Consider the following 18,516-nt stretch of genomic DNA (forward strand, 5'->3'; position numbering starts at 1 on the left):
GCTGTGGGTAAATTCCCTTCATTTCAGTGGTGAAATAGTCTTCTAATCTTTTGGTGGAGGCTGTATTTGCTAGAAGTCAACAAGTATCCACCTCCACAATAGTAAACAAACTCACTACCCAGCTGTTGCAAGTCCTTTATCTTTTCCCTTTTATTATCATTTGAAGGTCTAATCCATCTTCAAACAGCAGGAGGAAATAAAGTTGCAGTAACAATTTTCACCACAAAATGTCCTCAGTAGACTGTAGGATCCTTTTTTTCCAAGTTACTAAAATTTTATCTCATTAGGAAAATAGAGAATAAAAAAAGACAGATATCTCCAGCATCCTAAGTAAAGTAATAATAATGTTCTGTAATAGGAATTTTTCCAGGACCCCTAGGTATCCAAAAAATTGAATAGTTAGTAAAAATTAGCTATTTTATTTCTTTTGTTCCAGAACTCTTTTTTCCCAGTAAACAGACGCCGCTCTCTTAAAACAGGGAAGTAGTTCAAAAGCTTTTTACAGGAAAGATAGTTAGGGCAAAGAGAGAGAAGGAAAGGTCTCACCCGGATCCGCCACAGTGGTTCTTTATCGTTTAGCTGTTCTTCTGACTTTCGGCTGGAGCAGCAAAGAGATCGGCCATTTTACTGGCTGATCTTTTCTCCGTCGGCCCTAAGGAGCTGGCTCGGACCGCAGAAGGAGCTACTGCCTTTCCGCAGTCAGATGAGGGCCTCCTCAACAGTAGTCGCCCCTCCAGGATGACTTTTCAACCCTATTAAGGGTCTACCGGCGGAGGGAAACCGGCCAACAAAGAGGGAAGTCTCTGCACACAACCGCCTGTGTCACAACCTGGAACAGAAGTCGGTTTTGTGTTCTTAAGGAGTGTTTGGCAATTTCTATTTGGCTGATGACTGATGTCTCCTGTTAGTTCTATTGCTCTGCTATTGTTAGCTGTAAGTTTTGCTGCAATGGATTTTGAAGTATTTTACTCCTGAATGGATTTTGCCTGTAGCATTCCTTTACTTATGAATGGAGCCATTTGGGGAGGCTGCCTTAGCCAGCCGCCAATACTTACTACATTTTTTTTTCTTCCTTAAGTGCTGGCTGCACTCCTTAACTTTCCTTTCTAGCCAGTAAGCTAATTCTTAAAGGGAAATGTAAGCTAGTTCACTCAGCAGTTTGTCTTTTCTGTCTCTGGAGGCTTTTTCTTGTTTGATGAATATATGGAAGGGAGAAAATATGGGGGGGTTCAAATACGTCCTTCAGAAGGAGGTGGGCATTTGAAAGAGGGAGGCAGAGAAGGAGGGAGGGAGGGAGGGAGGGAGGGAAGTCCCGCGTTAGCACTTGGCCACCAGCAGCCCTGCCTTTAACTTTGCTTGTCAAAAGGTTGCAAAAGGGGATCACATGACACTGGCACACTGTGACCATCATAAATATGAATCAGTTGCCAAGCATCCAAATATAAATCACATGATCCTGGGCATGCTGCAATGCTCATAAGTGTGAAAAATGGTCATAAGTCATTTCAGTGCAATTGCAACTTTGAACAGATTTTTTGGGGGGTCATCAAGTTTTGATATTGCCATACCCTAAAAGTGGTGCAATCGATGAAAAGATTGAAAAGCCCTGCTGTAAAACACTATGCAGTGGTATATAAATCTAAGTGCTATTGCTATTGTTTATTTGATATCTATAATTCCTCAATACAGTTTCTTTTGATATAAATTTCCCTGATGTAAAACATGATGTAGACTTCTATACAGATATTAGTTCTGCTCCCTTTTGAACAAGGAAAAAAATGATTAGGGTATATCTGAATCTGTTCAGATTGCAATTTCTCCCCTTTTTATTCTTAGCTAAGAAGACATTTCAGATTTATCCTATTGAGTGAGTATACATATTTGTTATCTATATACCTTTGTCTACATCTGTATCTATCTCCTTATACACAAAGCAGACATCTTGCTAAGCAACCAATGTTACCTGTGGATTCTTGTAAATACTTCAGATGACTGCCATCTGACGAAAAAGCTCAAAATCAAAGCCTCCAATGAGCCCACATGTTTTCTGCATATTACACTCAAGGGGAGAATGATAACCCATTCTTTCAAACAGAAAAATAACTACAACAGATATAACTTTCCAGGGTGACATTGTGTAAGATCTTGGTATTCTTATAAATCTCCTTCACTTCAAATACCTAGGCTAGAATTTGCTGGCAACAAAAGTTATATGAAGTATCACAAGATGATATCCATCAATCCATTCCCATTGGTAAACAGGATTGTTGTAGGAACAGGTGGCAAATGGATTATATTTTGCATACACATGTTTATTTGGAAATCATACACATACTTTATTGACAACAAGAAATGAAGAAAGACATAGACTAGTTTGAAACAACAGTATTAACTATTCATGCCTGTAATATAGTACACTGCAAACATCAGCAGGTGAAAAGTCTAATGCAGCCTTTCTCAATCTTTTTAGATTGAGAGGAACCTCTTTTTATCCATTAATCCTATAATTTATATAAAATGTCAGACATGATTTTTCTTAATCATGTTTGGAACAATAAACTGTTTGTTTGCATTGTTTTTTTTATAACTGCATTTCCATTTTTGAGGTTATTATTTGTTTTCCCCCAGAGGCCTTAACAGAAGACAAATCGTGTACCTTGAGTGAAATAATTATAGGGAAGATAATTATAAACTTTGTAGCTCGTCAAGCACATCAAAGAAAGAGAACATGTTTATTATAATATTTGTCATATATTTCAATCTAAGTTCCCTCTGCTATTAGAAGGATAGCAAACTTAGATGTTTAAAATCTATGTTAAACACAAGGGAGTATAGTGGACTTTGGGATGTAGTTGACATTCTCTAGTATATAATTATAATTACAACACTCAAATCTTTCAATCTGATCACTCCGTCTTCTGTGATGTATATATGTACTTACAACTTTAAGATAGCATCCCTATTTTATCCTCAGAGCATCAAGTTCCTATAGTGGCTGGGAAAATATCAAAGTATTAATTCAGGAAATTTAAATGAAAAAATTTGTGTGCCTTTTGCTTAATCAATACCATTAATACCATTAACTTAGCCCGTGTATGTTAATCATATACTGCAAACAGATCAATGTATTCTCCGTTATTTTTTTGATCCTGATTTTTTTAAGTGCAACTAACTCAACTTTGGTTGGGAGATTTGGTGAATTTATTATTTCCTGTACTTTTCTGTATATTAATTGTATTGTCTATACAAACTTATTTGCATGCTTGGGGTTTTGCATAAGGATTTAGTGCTAAGCCCAAATATCTTTATTGTTTGACCAGATTTAGCAGAGGCTTGATAAATGAAGACTTTTAAAATTTGCATTCCAGTGAGTAGAAATTCAAATCTTGGGTGTGGATGATTGAGAAGGGGGGTAAGGTGATGAGAAAACAGTTTTTTCCCCCAAATAATCTTTTTTCCTGTTGAATTTCTTCTTCCTCTTCCTCTTCTTCTTCTTCTTCTTCTTTTTAAAAAAACGTATTACCCCCAGCTTAAACACTTTATTCTAATAAAATGTATCATCCCAGACTCAGTTGTCTCTCTGTCAAGAGATACAATGGTTCATATGACTTGCAGGCAGAGTATGGCATCAGGAAACATATCCTGATGTTCACTCAAACATAAAGCCATTAAAATCAGAGAGAGGTTCTGGATAGTTTGAAGTAGTCCAAAATGTCCTACTGTCCAGTTGTCAAGGCAGACCTGCACCATTTCTTCTCTCAAAGTTGGAGGCATGTGTAAACTGGTCAGAACCTAAATCTAACACTATAGCCAGTGTTAGAACTGGCTAGAACTAGAAGACACCAGTTTTATCTGTTATTCAAAATGCTGATTGAAAACTAGTCTCAGGATACTGTAGAACAGTGGTTCTCAACCTGTGGGTTGCGATCCCTTTGGGGGTCGAATGATCCTTTCACAAAGGGTCATATTTCCAATGGTCTTAGGAACCTGTCTCACTTTCAACTCCCCCTAAAATTCTTCATTCAGGCAGGCTTCCAGAGTTCAGCTGGCAGGATGCAGGTAACCCCTTGTCAGCTGGGAGGTCTGGCAACGGAGCTGGTTGGCGTGGAGGATGATGGGGAGGTGGTGGCTCGGTGAGCGGGTTCCCGCCTGGCCGGGAATGTCGGGCCCATGGGGCTCAACACAGAGTTGACAGTCCAACATAACTTCCCTCCTCAGATGAGAAAGAAGGAATCTCTCCCGCCTGTGTCCCTTCCCCCCCCTCAAGTGACAACAGGAGGTTGCAGACAATTAAGTCAGCCGGTGCAGGAAGCCCTGGAATGGCCAGTCCAGGGCGCCTGGTTGCAGTGCTGGATGTCTTTTGCTTCTCCTAGAAGCCATAGGCAAGAGAAAGAAGTCGTTCAAACTTCAAGCTAGCTACTGGATGCCTATTCACACTTATTTCCTTTTCTTTCTTTTTTTTTTTTTTTTTTTGAGTACTTGTCTGCCAACCCACCCCATCTGTAAAAGAAAAAGTCTTTCACCCAAGCATAACTTTTAAGGATTTTAAGGATCTTTAAGAGGAAGAGAGAAATAGAGAGGGAGAGAAAGAGGGAAAGAGAAATAGAGAGAGGGAGAGAGAGGAAGAGAGGGAGAGAAAGAGAAAGAGGGAGAAAGGGAGAGAGAGAGAAAGGGAGACAGAGGGAAAGAGAGGGAGAGAAAGAGGGAGAGAGAAAGGAAGGGAGAGAGGGAGGGAGAGAAAAAGGGAAAAAGAGGGAGAGAGAAAGAGGGAGAGAGAAAGGGAGAGGGAGGGAGGGAGAGAGAGAAAGAGAGGGAGAGAGAAAGAGAGAGAGAGAGAGAGAACAGGAGAGGGAGAGAGGGAGAGAGAGAGAAAGAAAGGGAGAGAGGGAGAAAGAAAGAGGGAGAGAGGGAGAAAGAGGGAGAGAGAAAGAGGGAGAGAAAGAGGGAGAAAGGGAGAGGGAGGAAGAGAGGGAGAGAGAAAGAGGGGAAGAGAGAAAGAAAGGGAGAGGGAGAGAGAAATAGGGGGAGAGAGGGAGAGAGAGAAAGAGAGGGAGACAGAGAAAGAGAGAGGGAGAGAGAGAGAGAAAGAGAGGGAGAGAGAGATTAAATTAGTAACATGGTTGTTAAGTGAATCTGGTTTCCCCCATTAACGTTGCTTGTCAGAAGGTTGCAAAAGGCGATCACATGACCATAGAACAATGTGACCATCATAAATATGAATCAATTGCCAAGCATCGAAATGTAAATCACATGACCCTGGGGATGCTGCAACGGTCATAAGTGTGAAAAATGGTCATAAGTCACTTTTTCCAGCACCGTTGTAACTTTGAACAGTCACTCAGCAAACTGTTGTAAGTCAAGGACTACCTGTACTTTATCACTTTTTTCCATTTTTTTTGGTCATCAAGTTTTTGACACCTCACTAGGTAACTGGTGGTACTCGAATGTTGCCATATTCTAAAAGTGGTACAATCGGTGAAAAGGTTGAAAACCTGTACTAATGGACCAATTATTTCCTTCACTTTTTTCTTGTTTTTTACATGTTGAAAGCTTTTTTTGTTGTTATTTTTGACTTTGGTCGCAAGCCTTAGTTCATTTTGAGCCTTAGCTTTCCTCACTTCATCTTTGCAGGCTTGGGCTATTTACTGATATTCTGACTTAGTATACGGATTTGCATACTTCTCATTCATGCCATTTTCGTTGTGCTCTTGCAAAGACTGCCCCGAGAATTTCTGATCTGATGAGAAAGAAGCAATTTCAACCTTCGCACTGACGTTGGCTTTTTACACATATTGTTGCAAAATGTACCATTGTAGTTTACTGTTGTTATATTAAGACTGTTACCCATACTACACCATGCTTCAAGACAAAATTTCATTTATTTGTAATTAGAAATAAATATTTCACAATATATAATTACATATGCTTTAATTATGTTCATTTTGTAACAATGAAAATACATCCTGCATATCAGATATTTACATTACAATTCATAACAGTAGCAAAATTACAGTTATGAAATAGCAACGAAAATAATTTTATGGTTGGGGGTCACCATAACATGAGGAACTGTATTAAAGGGTCGTGGTATTAGGAAGGTTGAGAACCACTGCTGTAGAAGGAAAAAGAGACAGTTTTCTTAGCAATATTCAAAAGTAGTTTGCCAGCAATTTCCTCCTGGGGCTAAGAGAAACTGATTCAAGTTACCTATCTATTTTTTTGTACCTAAGGAAGGAATAAGAGTCTTCTTGTTCTAGACCAGTACTTTTTAACCACTGTACCAAACTGTCTCTCCAGAAGAACATTACTTTTCTCCTTTCCCTGGCCTCTATATTTAGTTTTTCTCTTTGTTCTAAAATACAAAGTTTTTCTTCTGCTTGAAGATCAAGCTGGAAATGAATATGCAAAGACAGGCAGCTAGAAGAGGAAATTCTTTTAATTTTTCAAAAGCACAGCACAAAGGTCAGCTCCTCAAAAATGTAGTCTACAGTGTTAGAGGTCTACCAGTAGAATACATATAATGACAAGCAAACTTTGATGCTTCTACTGGTATATGCAGATTGAGGTGCTCCTGCCCTGTGCTTTGATTCTGAGGTTTAAGTTTAGGTGTGGATGTGTGAAGTGGGGGGCAGGGAGGAAATAAAATCCCTCCTAGATGTGGATTATTATGGGTCTTCCTTTACCTTGAGAAGATTCCTGTTCTTTGATGGAGCCAGTAATGTGCTAGTCTAAGTATTAGGACTGTATGTTTATTTTGAGACAGTTGAGAATGAAGCAAATCAAAGGCTGTTAGCTTGCCTATTTGAATTCTAACATCTCAATGCAATAAAGTAGTTTCCAGGTATCCTTTGTTAATCCTGATTTGATAGAATTGCTTCTAGTGCTATCTAGTCTTTTGACAACGATGATTAATCTTGCAACCTGGCTTTCCATAACAAAGTTTCCCAGTGCTACTAGCAGATCAGATTTATATTTCTAAAGGGTTTTTTATGGGGGCAAAAAAAGCAAAAAGGAAAAATAAATCTGACACTTTGTTACACAAAGAAATGGAAAGGAGACAACCTTCCTGCTTGTTTTCAGTCAGCTTTGACTTAAATATTGTTGGCTGTCACTGAATGTGGGGTGGAAGCTAGCCTGTCACATTTGTCACATTCAACAGTTTAATAAACAAGTCTAACAACAATAAAAGATATGTTAGAAGTAAGGTCTTCATCCTGGTTCATCCAAGCCAGGAATAAATAAGCAAACATGGTGACTGCTTTGGGAAGAAGGTTACAGTTTATTGCAGAAAGATGGTCTTCAGGAAAGTGCAGAGGAGAGAAGAAGAGAGCGAAGGGCTGAGCACATGGGGCAGTAGGCTTTTATACCCCCTCTAGCCTTGTTTGGAATATAACCTTGAGGCTGTTTCTAGGCCTTGATATCTGTGGTTTAATTCTATTATCATATCCTGCTTCCCAGGTGATGGGGCTGACTCCTAGAGTTTGGGTGGGGTATGCAGATCTTCTCTTTTGTCTTCTTGATTGCTCTGGCTCCAACTTTCTGATGGTTTTACATTTGCATTTGTATGGGCCTGGCTCTTGCTTGGGGCAGAGAGATAGATTTGGGGCCAAGTTTGGTTTTAAAAAGTCCTTTTGAGGAAAAATATATTTTTCTGCCCTTTTTAATATTTCCTTCTGGGCTAACTTTCATCAATCACAAGGGCAATTCGGAACAAAACCTCTGTTTGGTTATCACTGACAGACACTCAAAGATACAGAACTTTTATTATACACATTAGAAAACTACATTACATTACTTTTTGACATAATTGCCATTCATATTGAGGCACTTGTCATAATGTCTTACAAGGTTTGAAATTCCTTAGTAGTAGTCACTCGGTGCCAAATCTGGGCTATAGGGGGGTTAATCAAAAATATCCCAACAGAATTGCTTTAAAAGTTCTTAGGTGAGTCTAGCGATGTGCAAGTGAGCATTATCGTGAACCAACACCCCACCGGAAGTCAGCATGCCCCAATGCTTCCTATGGATGGCTTGTCTGAGTTTTTGTAACATTTCTCAGTAGACTTTTGAACTGATGGTTGAACCATGCTCCATGAACTTCACTAGCAGTATTCCTTTGGCATCTTCTCATTTGGCGGTATTTTCTATGACACCACATCTGGTGTAATGTTGATTCACGATAACGCTCACCCGCACACTGCTAGACGCACCAAAAACCTTTGAAGCAGTTCTGTTGGGATGTTTTTGATCATTCCCCACCCCATAGCCCAGATTTGGTGCCAAGCGACTATTAAGGAATTTCAAACCTTGTAAGACGTTATGACAATTTGAATGGTGATTATGTCAAAAAGTAATGTAATGTAATTTTCTAATGTGCATAATAAAAGTTCTGTATCTGCAAGTGTCTGTCATTGATAACCAAATTGTGCTGGTCCAGTATAACTCTGGCCAGAGCATATATTAGCTTAAGTACTGTGGCCAGAGCATATATTAGCTTAAATACTGTGTTAGAGCATTTAGCATTTAAAGGGTTAAATGCTCTAACACAGTACTTAAGCTAATATATGCTCTGGCCAGAGTTATACTGGTCCAGCACACAAATGGAGGTTTATTTCCTAATTGTTTTCTATCTGCAGTCACAGGTTATCTGCAGCTGGATGATCAGTGCCATTGGATCAAATCTCCAACGCAAAGCACTCTGGAGGAATAAGAAAGTAAATATGTGCTTTTTCTCTTCATATTTCTTGTAAAGTTGCCATAGATATCTCATGCTTATCAGTACCAATAAAGTTATTACTTAATCCAATCCAAGCACAAAATGTATTTCTTACTATTGTAACCTTTCAAGATATAATCCTTATCAAAATGATTTCAAGGTAATTTCTACCATAATAAATACTATCTACCTACCTCTACCATTTTAGAGGTTAGAATTCTTTTTAAAATTATTATTCTATTATTCTAATAAGAAATATAGATGCTTCTCTGCATTTCTTTAACCAAAGGTGATGTCTTGGTTAAAAAAAAAAGCACTATAAGTACAAAAAGCTGTACTTTTTAAAGGGTTTTTAAAATAATTTTTATTGCTTTTAAAATAATATGAAAAAAGACAAAATCTGTATAGCAAATCTGCTAATAGGCGGCATGTGTAATCAGATTTTCAAACCATAGACTGAATGGGCCATACATTTATCTTTCTAATGTTACCTATAAATTCTAAAAACTACTTTGCTTAAAAAAAGAGAATATGATACCATTTGATTTATATTTTTCCTGTCCTCCTTGTATTATCCACACTTCCCAACCCTTTTAAAAATTGAATCCGCCTTTGTACAGCCCGGGGGCTTTTAATTCTACTTTGATAATAAAAGTTAGGAGGCTGGGATTGACTGGCGGAAGACAACAGATTAAGCGGGGATTGGCTAGAAGGGAGGGTGGTTGCTAAAGAGCCGTTACCTGTCTATAGAGATAGTAACATAGAGAGCAGCATTCCCCAAACAAAGATGCACACCAATCACACTGTTTTTCCGGAAAATCAACAAATGCAAAACAAAGAAGAAAAGGAAGTTGTAGTAAACGGGGGGGGGGAAGCAGTTACTACCAAAGGCGTCCTGTTTAAAAAATACGCTGTTTTTTTCTATCTTAGGTTTTGTAATTTCTTGTAAGAAGCTTCCTTATTAGGTAAAAGAAATGAATGCATTTACGTTCCCAATGGCTAAAAATCAGAGCTTCTCCACCTGAGAATTACAAAAAGCCGGACGACCATGGAAAGGCAGCTAAGGGTTTTTCGGTATCCGATGGAGGTCATCGAAAGGATACCCCTTCTCTCTGCAGCCCAGATGGGACAATCCATGAAAGATCTTTCTGACACATTCGTGTATGAAATAACGCCTCGGGAACGGAGACTGGGGGCCTCTAAGATTTCTATCTCTACGCCGGACTCGAGCTTATTTTTATCGCGAGAAGAGCCGCGATTCTCCTTTCCGCTTCAGCTTTCAAGCCGCGGCGGCGGTGTCTCGAGCAATGGGAGTGGGGAGGTGAGGTGACCCACGGAGACGGGGGGGGGGGGATGCTGTGGAGTCCCGTGATGCCCTTCCGCAGCTGTTTTTGCGCTGGCATCCCAACCCCAGAGTACGGCGGCGTGTCACTTCAGCCCTGTCGCGCCAGCTACTCCCCTCCAGGAGGGCTGCGGGGGTGGAAGGGGGGGGGGGAAGAAGAGAAAAGAGCGGGCTGTTGTAGCCACGCCCCATTTATGCTCCATGCTCCCCCTCCTCATGCTTTGCGCCTGGACCTGAGACGGAAGAAGATTCCCTCGGCGCTCGTCGTCCTTCTTCCTTTATAATACGGCTCTAGAGTGAGCCCGACACCTGGTCACGATGTTTCACGTCTAGCACGTTTTCTTGGCAGTGGTAATGAGGATGGCCACTGCTTTTCTCCGATATGTCTTTTTCCTCACGGCCCCGGATTTCCTGGTGGTCCCCCATCCAGATGCAAGCTAGCCCCGAATTTATTAAGTTTTCAAGGTCAGCTGGGTTGCAATTAGCGTCTTTCCAAGTTTATATTCTCACCGCAAAAAATAAGGTGGAAATCTAGCCGCAAAGCAGGTTTCCCCAACCCAAGATCTCTTCCTTATATTAGAGATCCACCAGCTAGGCTGAGACTCCACATAAAGCAGTATGTAGTGTGTTTGCTTGTATTTATACCTGTTGTACGAACTTGTTGCAAGTTGTATTTATGTTGTGACTTATTCTAGAAACCATGGCCTATTCAAAGCAAAGCTTAAGAAAATGCAAACCCAGTCTTGGAATTGCAGCATCAATGGTATTTAAAATGGCAGGCAACAGAAGCATGAAGGTCTCTAAATAATCTTCATGTGTCTACCAACATGACTGGGTTGTTAGCAAGGAGAATTCTTCCTCTTAAAGGCTTCCTTAACTCTGAACTGCAAGGATGTTAATTTTTAAAAATTAATGCAAATGCACATTGTCACATCCAGGAATGATTTCCATATATTAATCTGGCATGGCATATAGTGCAGTTACCAAGTCCCCCCCCCAAAAAAAAACGTTCTCTTTATTTCTATTGAAAATATCCCAAAATTTATAAAATGTATAAAAGTACAGTATATGTCAAAATATTCAGTTTCTTCAGACTCTTGATTTCATAGATATGTTGAGAAGATAGATGACAACGTTTGCTCAATTTGCTGGTATATTTTGCAAGCCCAAGTAATGAATGAACAATATCTCTGGCAGCTAATTAATAGATTGTGATTTCAGGACCCTTCCACTGATTACAACGTAGCTCTAAACCATTCTGCAAACTACACATAGTTCTGCTTTCAATAATTGTTGATACAGAATGTTAGGATTTTAGCCAAGTTCTGGAGTCTTCTAGGTACCTGACTTTTCTTAAGAAAAAAATGTATGACTTAATCCTCAAAATAATGAGAGTTATGCGCTTTTTTTTTCCTCTTGCAGATGCCCCGTCACTGCTCTGCTATTGGCTGTTGCACTCGTGATACACCTGAAACACGCAATCGAGGCATTTCTTTCCATCGGTGAGAAATGATTTTATTCTTTGCCCTCCCAGACTCCTATTCCCTTATTTAGCTGAAACTTGGTAGGATTAATCTGGTTAAAATTGCAGCATCCTATTATATCGCACCATCATAAAATCAAGCTTTGTAGGATCAGTGATTTTAAAGAATGTAATAACATACACTGTGCCCTGCTGGATCAGACCCCAGGCCCACTTAATCCAGCAGTGGCCGGCCAACTATACAATAAAAACAATAGTCTCCCAGTAGATGATCTTCAGAGGCAGCCACATTGCCATCAAAGCTATTTTACTTGAACTTGGGAAAAATATGCATAATATTGCATATAACCTCTGATCTCCAATAAGTTAATCACTTAATATCTCTTCTGACAGATTGCCAAAGGACAATCCACGCCGAACCACATGGTTGGAGAATTGTCAGCGAAAGGACATGAGTGGGCAGGGTCTCTGGGACCCTGCCTCTAAATATGTTTACTTTTGCTCCAAGCACTTTGAGAAGAATTGCTTTGAGCTAGTGGGCACCAGGTAGGTAATTAAAATAGTGAAAAACATTAAAGAGCATGCAGAATTAAAGTAGACTGTTTGCAGTAAGATAGTAATGTACATCAGTATAGACAATATCATTCCTGTGGAGAGGAATGGTCCTTCCAGGATATCTGTTCCTTCTGACTTTCATTTTTAAATTACTATGAATGTGGGAAGCAACCCACAAACCTTTTAAAAGAAAATAAAAGGCTGGCGGGCATAGTCCAGTGCTTTCTCTAGAAATGCTTCCCTACTTTACTGCCCAGAGAAAAGACATGGTGGGAGATGCACTGACTATTAATCTCATCAACTCTCTGATAAATTTGTGAAAACAGACACAGCATGACATGGCCATTCCAACGGTGTCTACACACTCAAAGGATTACATTGAGATGCATTTTAATGCTGAAAAGTTAACAGTCTCATTCAAATCAAGTTCAACCTCTGGTGATTTTTGAAGGCATGTCCATGTAATTTTCTTGGCAGGGGTGTGAAAGTGGTTTACTACTGTCCTTTCTAGGATATGTTTTGATTTTTTCCACCTAATCTATAATCATGGTGTAGTTCCATAATTCCCTATCCTAAGTTTTACATATACTCCCAGGCTTGGCTCATGATCTCTTGCTTACACATTCAAAGCCCTGGTCAACAGCTACACTTAAGTCACTTTCAACTGAACATTGAAGCGCAACTGGTTCTTTGAAATAAGAGAGACCGTGAATCTAGAGTAACAGTAAAGCTTATTTGTATCCTGTCTTTATTATTTTTATAAATAATTCAAGGTAGCAAATATACCTATATCTTCCTCCTATTTTCCTCACAACAGCCCTTTGAGAAGGGTTGGGGTGAAAGAGTGACAGACCCAAATCATCAAAAACAAGACTAAAACTCACTTCTTTCTTTCTTGCACACACTCACATTCTCATTCATTTACCCATGTCTTCTAAACCAGTGGTTCTTAACCTGGGCGATATTGCCCCCCAGGGGGCGATTTCGTTTTTCAGGGGGGCGAAGGAATGAAAAGGGGGCGATATGGGGGCGATGGAGTGAGATGTTTTGGGGACACTTTTGAGACTTTTTCGTACAATGAATTGCTGTATATCTGATGGAGGGGGGAGCGCTTCTTTCGAAACATCGCATGCTAAGTGGCTCTGTAAAACATTTTGTATTGTACTTTTTTAGCATGCACTCCAGTTCGATATTATATTTTCTTTGTGTCTTTTTAATCCTTTTTAGAGTGTGCATGACTATATATACTTTCCTCAAATCTTAATTTAGTTTCAGAGTTTTTGTCTTGAAATTCTTAGTTCCTGCATTGCAGTTTGTTCTTATGCCCATTTATATTTCTTTTTGTGTCTTAAATTTTACTTGTAATTCAGTCATTAAATGTTACTGTTTTTCTTTTCAGGCATTTCACTTTCCTGCAATTGAATTTTGTTTTTAGTGGTCATTACATTTAAGTGCCTTGAATAAATAAGATAATAATGAAATACACGTATCACAAAGTTTGGGAATAAAGTGGTGGGTGGCACCAAAATTTTCACACAGTTGAGATATGGGAAAAAGACTGGAAATAAATTATTTGCATCGATATGTCCTGATGACAATTTTAAAGAAAACCAAAAAAGTGTTTGGATAAATTGAAGAATTATTTCCTATGTTGTGATTGAGAGGTTATGTTGGGGGAAGGGGGCGAGGACAACCTCCTCATTGGCGCAAGGGGGGCGATTTGTTCAAAAAGGTTAAGAACCACTGTTCTAAACTATGATCTGCCAGGCACTAGTTAGAGGGGCAGAAGTTGCCAAGTCTGCTTCCAAAGATGACTCAAAGAGATGGTTGGCTTCAGGCCCTAAAAGTCCTTGCTTTATTGATTTACAAGACTGGCAGTAATTCTTGCTTTGTTGGTTTTCAGGTCTGATAGCTGTTGATAGGATTTGAGGAGAAGGTTCCCATGTTCTCAGGCCCAAGTTCTTTTTTTGTTTTGTTTTGTTTTTTTGTTTAGGTGACATGTTTTTCTTTATTTCTTTAAAGACTTGGCTCTTTCTTTTCTATCTCCCAAAGGAATATTTTAAACAAGATCTCTGGCTTTTTGCCCACCTTGCTTTCATGCCAACTTTATATTTAGGTATGGCATGGTACTAGTTTCACATTAGTACTAACGAGACTTAACCCTGCTGAGTTTCTAGACCCAGGAAAGATGAGCCATGTGTTTCTACCTGCTAAGATAGCAGAGAGAAAGACTAAGGAAGGGACATCAAAGTGACCTGAAAGGTACTTTAAAAAATCACCAGTGTTGAAGGACCAGAAGCCAATTGGTTAATTAAAGATGATTTCAGTGTAATATATTTTTCCAGAGATGAAAAGATTAAAATACCAATCTGAGTTGTATTCTAAAAATTTAGAATGTGTTTTCAGTCAGAAATCAAGGGGATTTTTCTTTCCTATCATATCCTTAGGGTAACCAAGTACAGACTTGTGTATAACACTGAAACTGAACTCTTCTCTTACTCTCCCCCCCCCAAAAAAAAGTCCATTTGAAAAAAGTGTGAGTGAAATCTTGCACTAAAAAGATCTTGGATAATTATACTAGATGGTATTGCCAAAATAGATCATAGACGTAACTTGATAGACATTATTTCAGTACAAGATTTCTGACTTATAGACACCAAACAGAATTATCTCTAAAGGAAGGGGCTAAATATATGTTACCAAAATTAATTACTTTGGTTTATTTAATACATCTGTACATAAACTGGACAAATAATACTCAAAATAGAATGTAACTAGCTAATTCCGGAGCCCTCAGAAGATCTGCCTTCTCCAGCAATCCACAGTCCAGGTACTGGGTTTTCTGCAACCAGTAACAACTTTGCACGTGTGGGGGTTGTTTCCTTTGTAGTGGCTATCATCGTCTCAAGGAAGGGGCTGTTCCTACGATGTTTGAGCCTCATGCAAAGCCACGCCGGAAATCTAAACTAAACAGTTCCAAACCTGCAAAATATCCACTGAAGCAGAGGTGAGTAATGCTCTTCTGACCTCGTGTTCTCTGTAAATTTGTGTATATTTATTTAGAAGTAGGTCACGGTACATTCAGTTATGCTTACTTCTTGATAAAGAGTAAAAAGCATAAAAGGCATAATATATTCAGCCATTAATAGATTAACATATTTTGTGTATAACAGAATGGAATTGTGAAATCTGAGATTGGAACCAGAGAGGACAAAATTAAGTTAAGAATATTAAAAATGTGGAAAACATCAGTCCTGTAGTATAATTTAGTGGCTTAATTGAATCATTTGGGTTTTTTTTTTCTCACATGTATCTACATCTTTTTATGTTGCAAGGGCTGCCTTGAAAATTCCTTGTTTCCCATGCCCAAGCCTCACTCCATATTGGCTCCTTTAGCCTATACGGAGAATATGTCTTATATGGGCATCCTGCATTTGCCGTCATGTTTTTCGCTGCTGGTTACTCTGTGTCATAGCTTATGCAGCTGCTGCTTCTCTCACCTAACCTCGATTCTATTCACAGCTGTGGTCTCGGCTCTGCAGAGGAGTCAGCTCCTCTGTGTATGGATTTCTCTTGCTTCCCCATGCAAGAGCTGCCAAGTCCTGGGGCTGCTCCCACTACTGGTGAGCCTCGAAGCCAGCCCAATCTTCCAGGGTCGGAACCAGAAAATTTGGCTACTCTGTCAGACATACACCTGAAACAATTACCAGCTGCCACTGGCCAAGAAGAGGCCTCTCAATCTCCAGCTCTCCCAGAACCTGTAGGGGATCCATCTCAACCCGTTTCTCTCTCCCTCTACATGCTGCGGCTCCCACCCCCAGCTGGTGCCTACATCCAGAATGAGCACAGCTACCAGGTGGGTAGTGCCTTGCTCTGGAAGAGGCGGGCTGAGGCAGCACTTGATGCTCTAGGAAAAGCACAGCGGCAGCTGCAAGCTTGCCGGCGTCGTGAACAAAGACTCCGTCTACGCATCTGCGAGTTGCAGCGTGAACGGCGGCCACACAGTGCTGATGCGCATCGACGGTTTAAGGAACACCTGAAGGTCTTTGAATTGCAGTTACTGAATGACGTTGAATAACTTGAATCAGCCCAAATTTACCTTGCTTTGTGTGGTCCTGTTGCAAACTTGGGCTGTCGTATTTTCCATCTTCAAGATAACATCATAGCAAAACTTGGGACTCTACAAACTTGCAACCTGCTTCATGCAACCCTGTTTCCCCTTCACCCTTTTTGTGTTTATACCTGTAAAGAATTTTTTCTATTGTATATGTGGATATCCCAGCTCAGCTGAAAGATACCTGATTGCTTGAGGACAGATTTAGGAAAGACAGTTATTTTGAGAATTTCATTATGGTGCTGCCCTAGAGGGTCATAATATTTCTTTAAACAAAAGCTGCTTGATATATTGAATTCAGAGCTTGTCATGGTTGCCCAGTTGAACAAAAACCTTTTTGCTGCTTATAATTTTGTTTAAATTATAAGACTGTATGATATGAAAAATCTTAAGCATTATATTGTCACAAAACAACTTCCCACCAAAAATCAACAAAATCAAAATATTTGCATGTATCATATTGCCAGACAAATATGGTAATGATTTAAATCTGAATTACATAAAGAGAAAATTTCACTCTTTATTTTTGGTCCCTGGGGGATAATTTTGTACAAGACTTTTAGCTGTTTTAGTATGTAAGCTGCTAGGCCACAAATTTAGACATAGCTTGAAGCAAAGCTAATTGCTGGAGCTGAGAGAAGCCCAATCTAAATGTGAAATTTCAGGAGAATGTTTTAATACTGAAATAATGAAGAGAAACTTTTGGTTCACAAATTATGTCAACCCTGTATATTTTGAGTAAGAACTTTTCTAGGTGTGCTCCTCACATAATACTTTTCAAAATATTTTACTTACTATGCCAGATGTTTTGGATTTTCATTCTGTTTTGTAATTAGAAAACTACTTGCATACAAGAATCTCTTGCTGGATCAAGGGAGTGATCTTCAGCTCTAAGTAAAATCATTTTTAATATAATTTTATTAGGAATTTTGATTACAAAAGTAATAAGTAAAATCAGTTCTGTGGCTTAACATACTGAGATCAGCCAAAGTTCTGCAGTCTCAAGAGAGCCATTAATATTCAGTCAAACCTGTAAGGCATTTTTCTGAATGTGGCCTCATAAATGAATGCCTCTTTGATTAGTTTTTATTTTTTAACAACAACAGCTAAACCATGTTTCTTATAAAGATAAGGGAAAATTGAACATGTAGAATTCTATTAAGTTGTATGCTTATAATATTGCAGAAGAATGCATAGGAAAAACTGGGGGGACTTATAATTTGTAGATTTCAGTGTACTAATATTTAATACAATAAAACAAACTGAACATCAGAATATCTTCATTTCAGCTAATATGCACTAATTTTCTTTCGTGGAAATTTTATTTTGCATAAAGATCCTCAAATGAGTGGTAGCATTAGAGATTATTTCCAATTAAGGGAACCCAAACAGAATTTTTGGCATGATCTCTTCCCCCAATTTTGAAGCTACCTAATTTTTTTAAACCTGTGCAAAAAGAAGTTTGTAGCCTCATATATTGAATTACTACAAATTATTACAAATGACAAGGGACACTTACAGTTTAGCTATCTATAGAAAATCATAAACTGTATATCGCTGCTATAGAAAATGACCTAATCATCCAGAGGAGGCGCTGTGCTTGACAAACACTAGAACACTGAGGCAAAGACAAGATCTTATAACCGATAATAGCAATAGCACTTAAACTTATATACCGCTTCACAGTGTTTTCCAGCCCTCAAAGCGGTTTACGGAGTTAGCATGTTGCCCCCAACAATCTGGGTCCTCATTTTACTAACCTCAGAAGGATGGAAGGCTGAGTCAACCTTGAGCCGGTAAGACTCGAACTGGAGTGTGCAGTGAGTTAGCTTGCAGTACTGCTTTCTAACCACTGTGCTACCACAGCTCTATATAAGTCTCAACATAAAAAGATTCAAGAAAAAAGCAAAGTTAAATACATAACAGGTCTTAAACTAGTCAGTCCCAGGAAAGAAGGCACTTGGATTTGCAGTTGCTCACACAGGATAAAGATTATTTTCATGAGTGGATTTCTTAAAGGCCAGCTTTATATATCTTTTATCTGTCTCTAAGCTGGGGGTGTCAAACTCAGTTTCATTGAGGGTCGCATCAGGATTGCGGTTGCCCTTGGGCTAGGTAGGTGTGGCCAGGGTGAGTGTGGCCTACTGGGTGGGCATGGATGGAGTGTGGCTTACTGGTGGGTGTGGCCAGCTCTACATCGTTCACGTCAAGGGTGCCTGTGGGGCAGATCTGAGGGTCTCTGGCAGAAGGGGGTGGGACCAGGGCAAGTGCCAAGGCATGGTCCACTGGAGGAGCCTCACTGTTCC

At 39.4% G+C, this 18,516-nt stretch overlaps 1 protein-coding gene across 2 annotated transcripts; it reads left to right on the forward strand.

Annotated features, from left to right (window-relative positions):
- Positions 1-9,943: 9,943 nt before the first annotated feature.
- On the forward strand, positions 9,944-17,493 carry THAP7 (THAP domain containing 7). 2 transcript variants are annotated; one of them, XM_039357823.1, is made up of 5 exons: positions 9,944-10,037; positions 11,481-11,560; positions 11,935-12,087; positions 14,987-15,103; positions 15,619-17,493. In XM_039357823.1, the coding sequence occupies exons 2-5, from the start codon at positions 11,481-11,483 to the stop codon at positions 16,172-16,174; spliced, it is 906 nt and encodes a 301-aa protein (XP_039213757.1). In that variant the 5' UTR covers positions 9,944-10,037; the 3' UTR covers positions 16,175-17,493. The 2 variants fall into 2 exon arrangements, with proteins under 2 accessions (XP_039213757.1, XP_039213758.1); XM_039357824.1 differs by lacking the exon at positions 9,944-10,037 and adding an exon at positions 10,225-10,523.
- Positions 17,494-18,516: the final 1,023 nt, after the last annotated feature.

Source organism: Crotalus tigris, unplaced genomic scaffold (assembly GCF_016545835.1).
Source record: "Crotalus tigris isolate CLP2741 ecotype Arizona unplaced genomic scaffold, ASM1654583v1 scf7180000018954.1357295, whole genome shotgun sequence".
In the NCBI taxonomy this organism is placed as follows: Eukaryota; Metazoa; Chordata; class Lepidosauria; order Squamata; family Viperidae; genus Crotalus; species Crotalus tigris.

Coding starts and splice junctions, on each gene's coding strand:
- THAP7 (XM_039357823.1), top strand. CDS start 11,481: ATGCCCCGTCACTGCTCTGCTATTGGCTGTTGCACTCGTGATACACCT. Junction 11,561..11,934: donor CGAGGCATTTCTTTCCATCG/GTGAGAAATGAT, acceptor CTCTTCTGACAG/ATTGCCAAAGGACAATCCAC. Junction 15,104..15,618: donor AAATATCCACTGAAGCAGAG/GTGAGTAATGCT, acceptor TTCTATTCACAG/CTGTGGTCTCGGCTCTGCAG.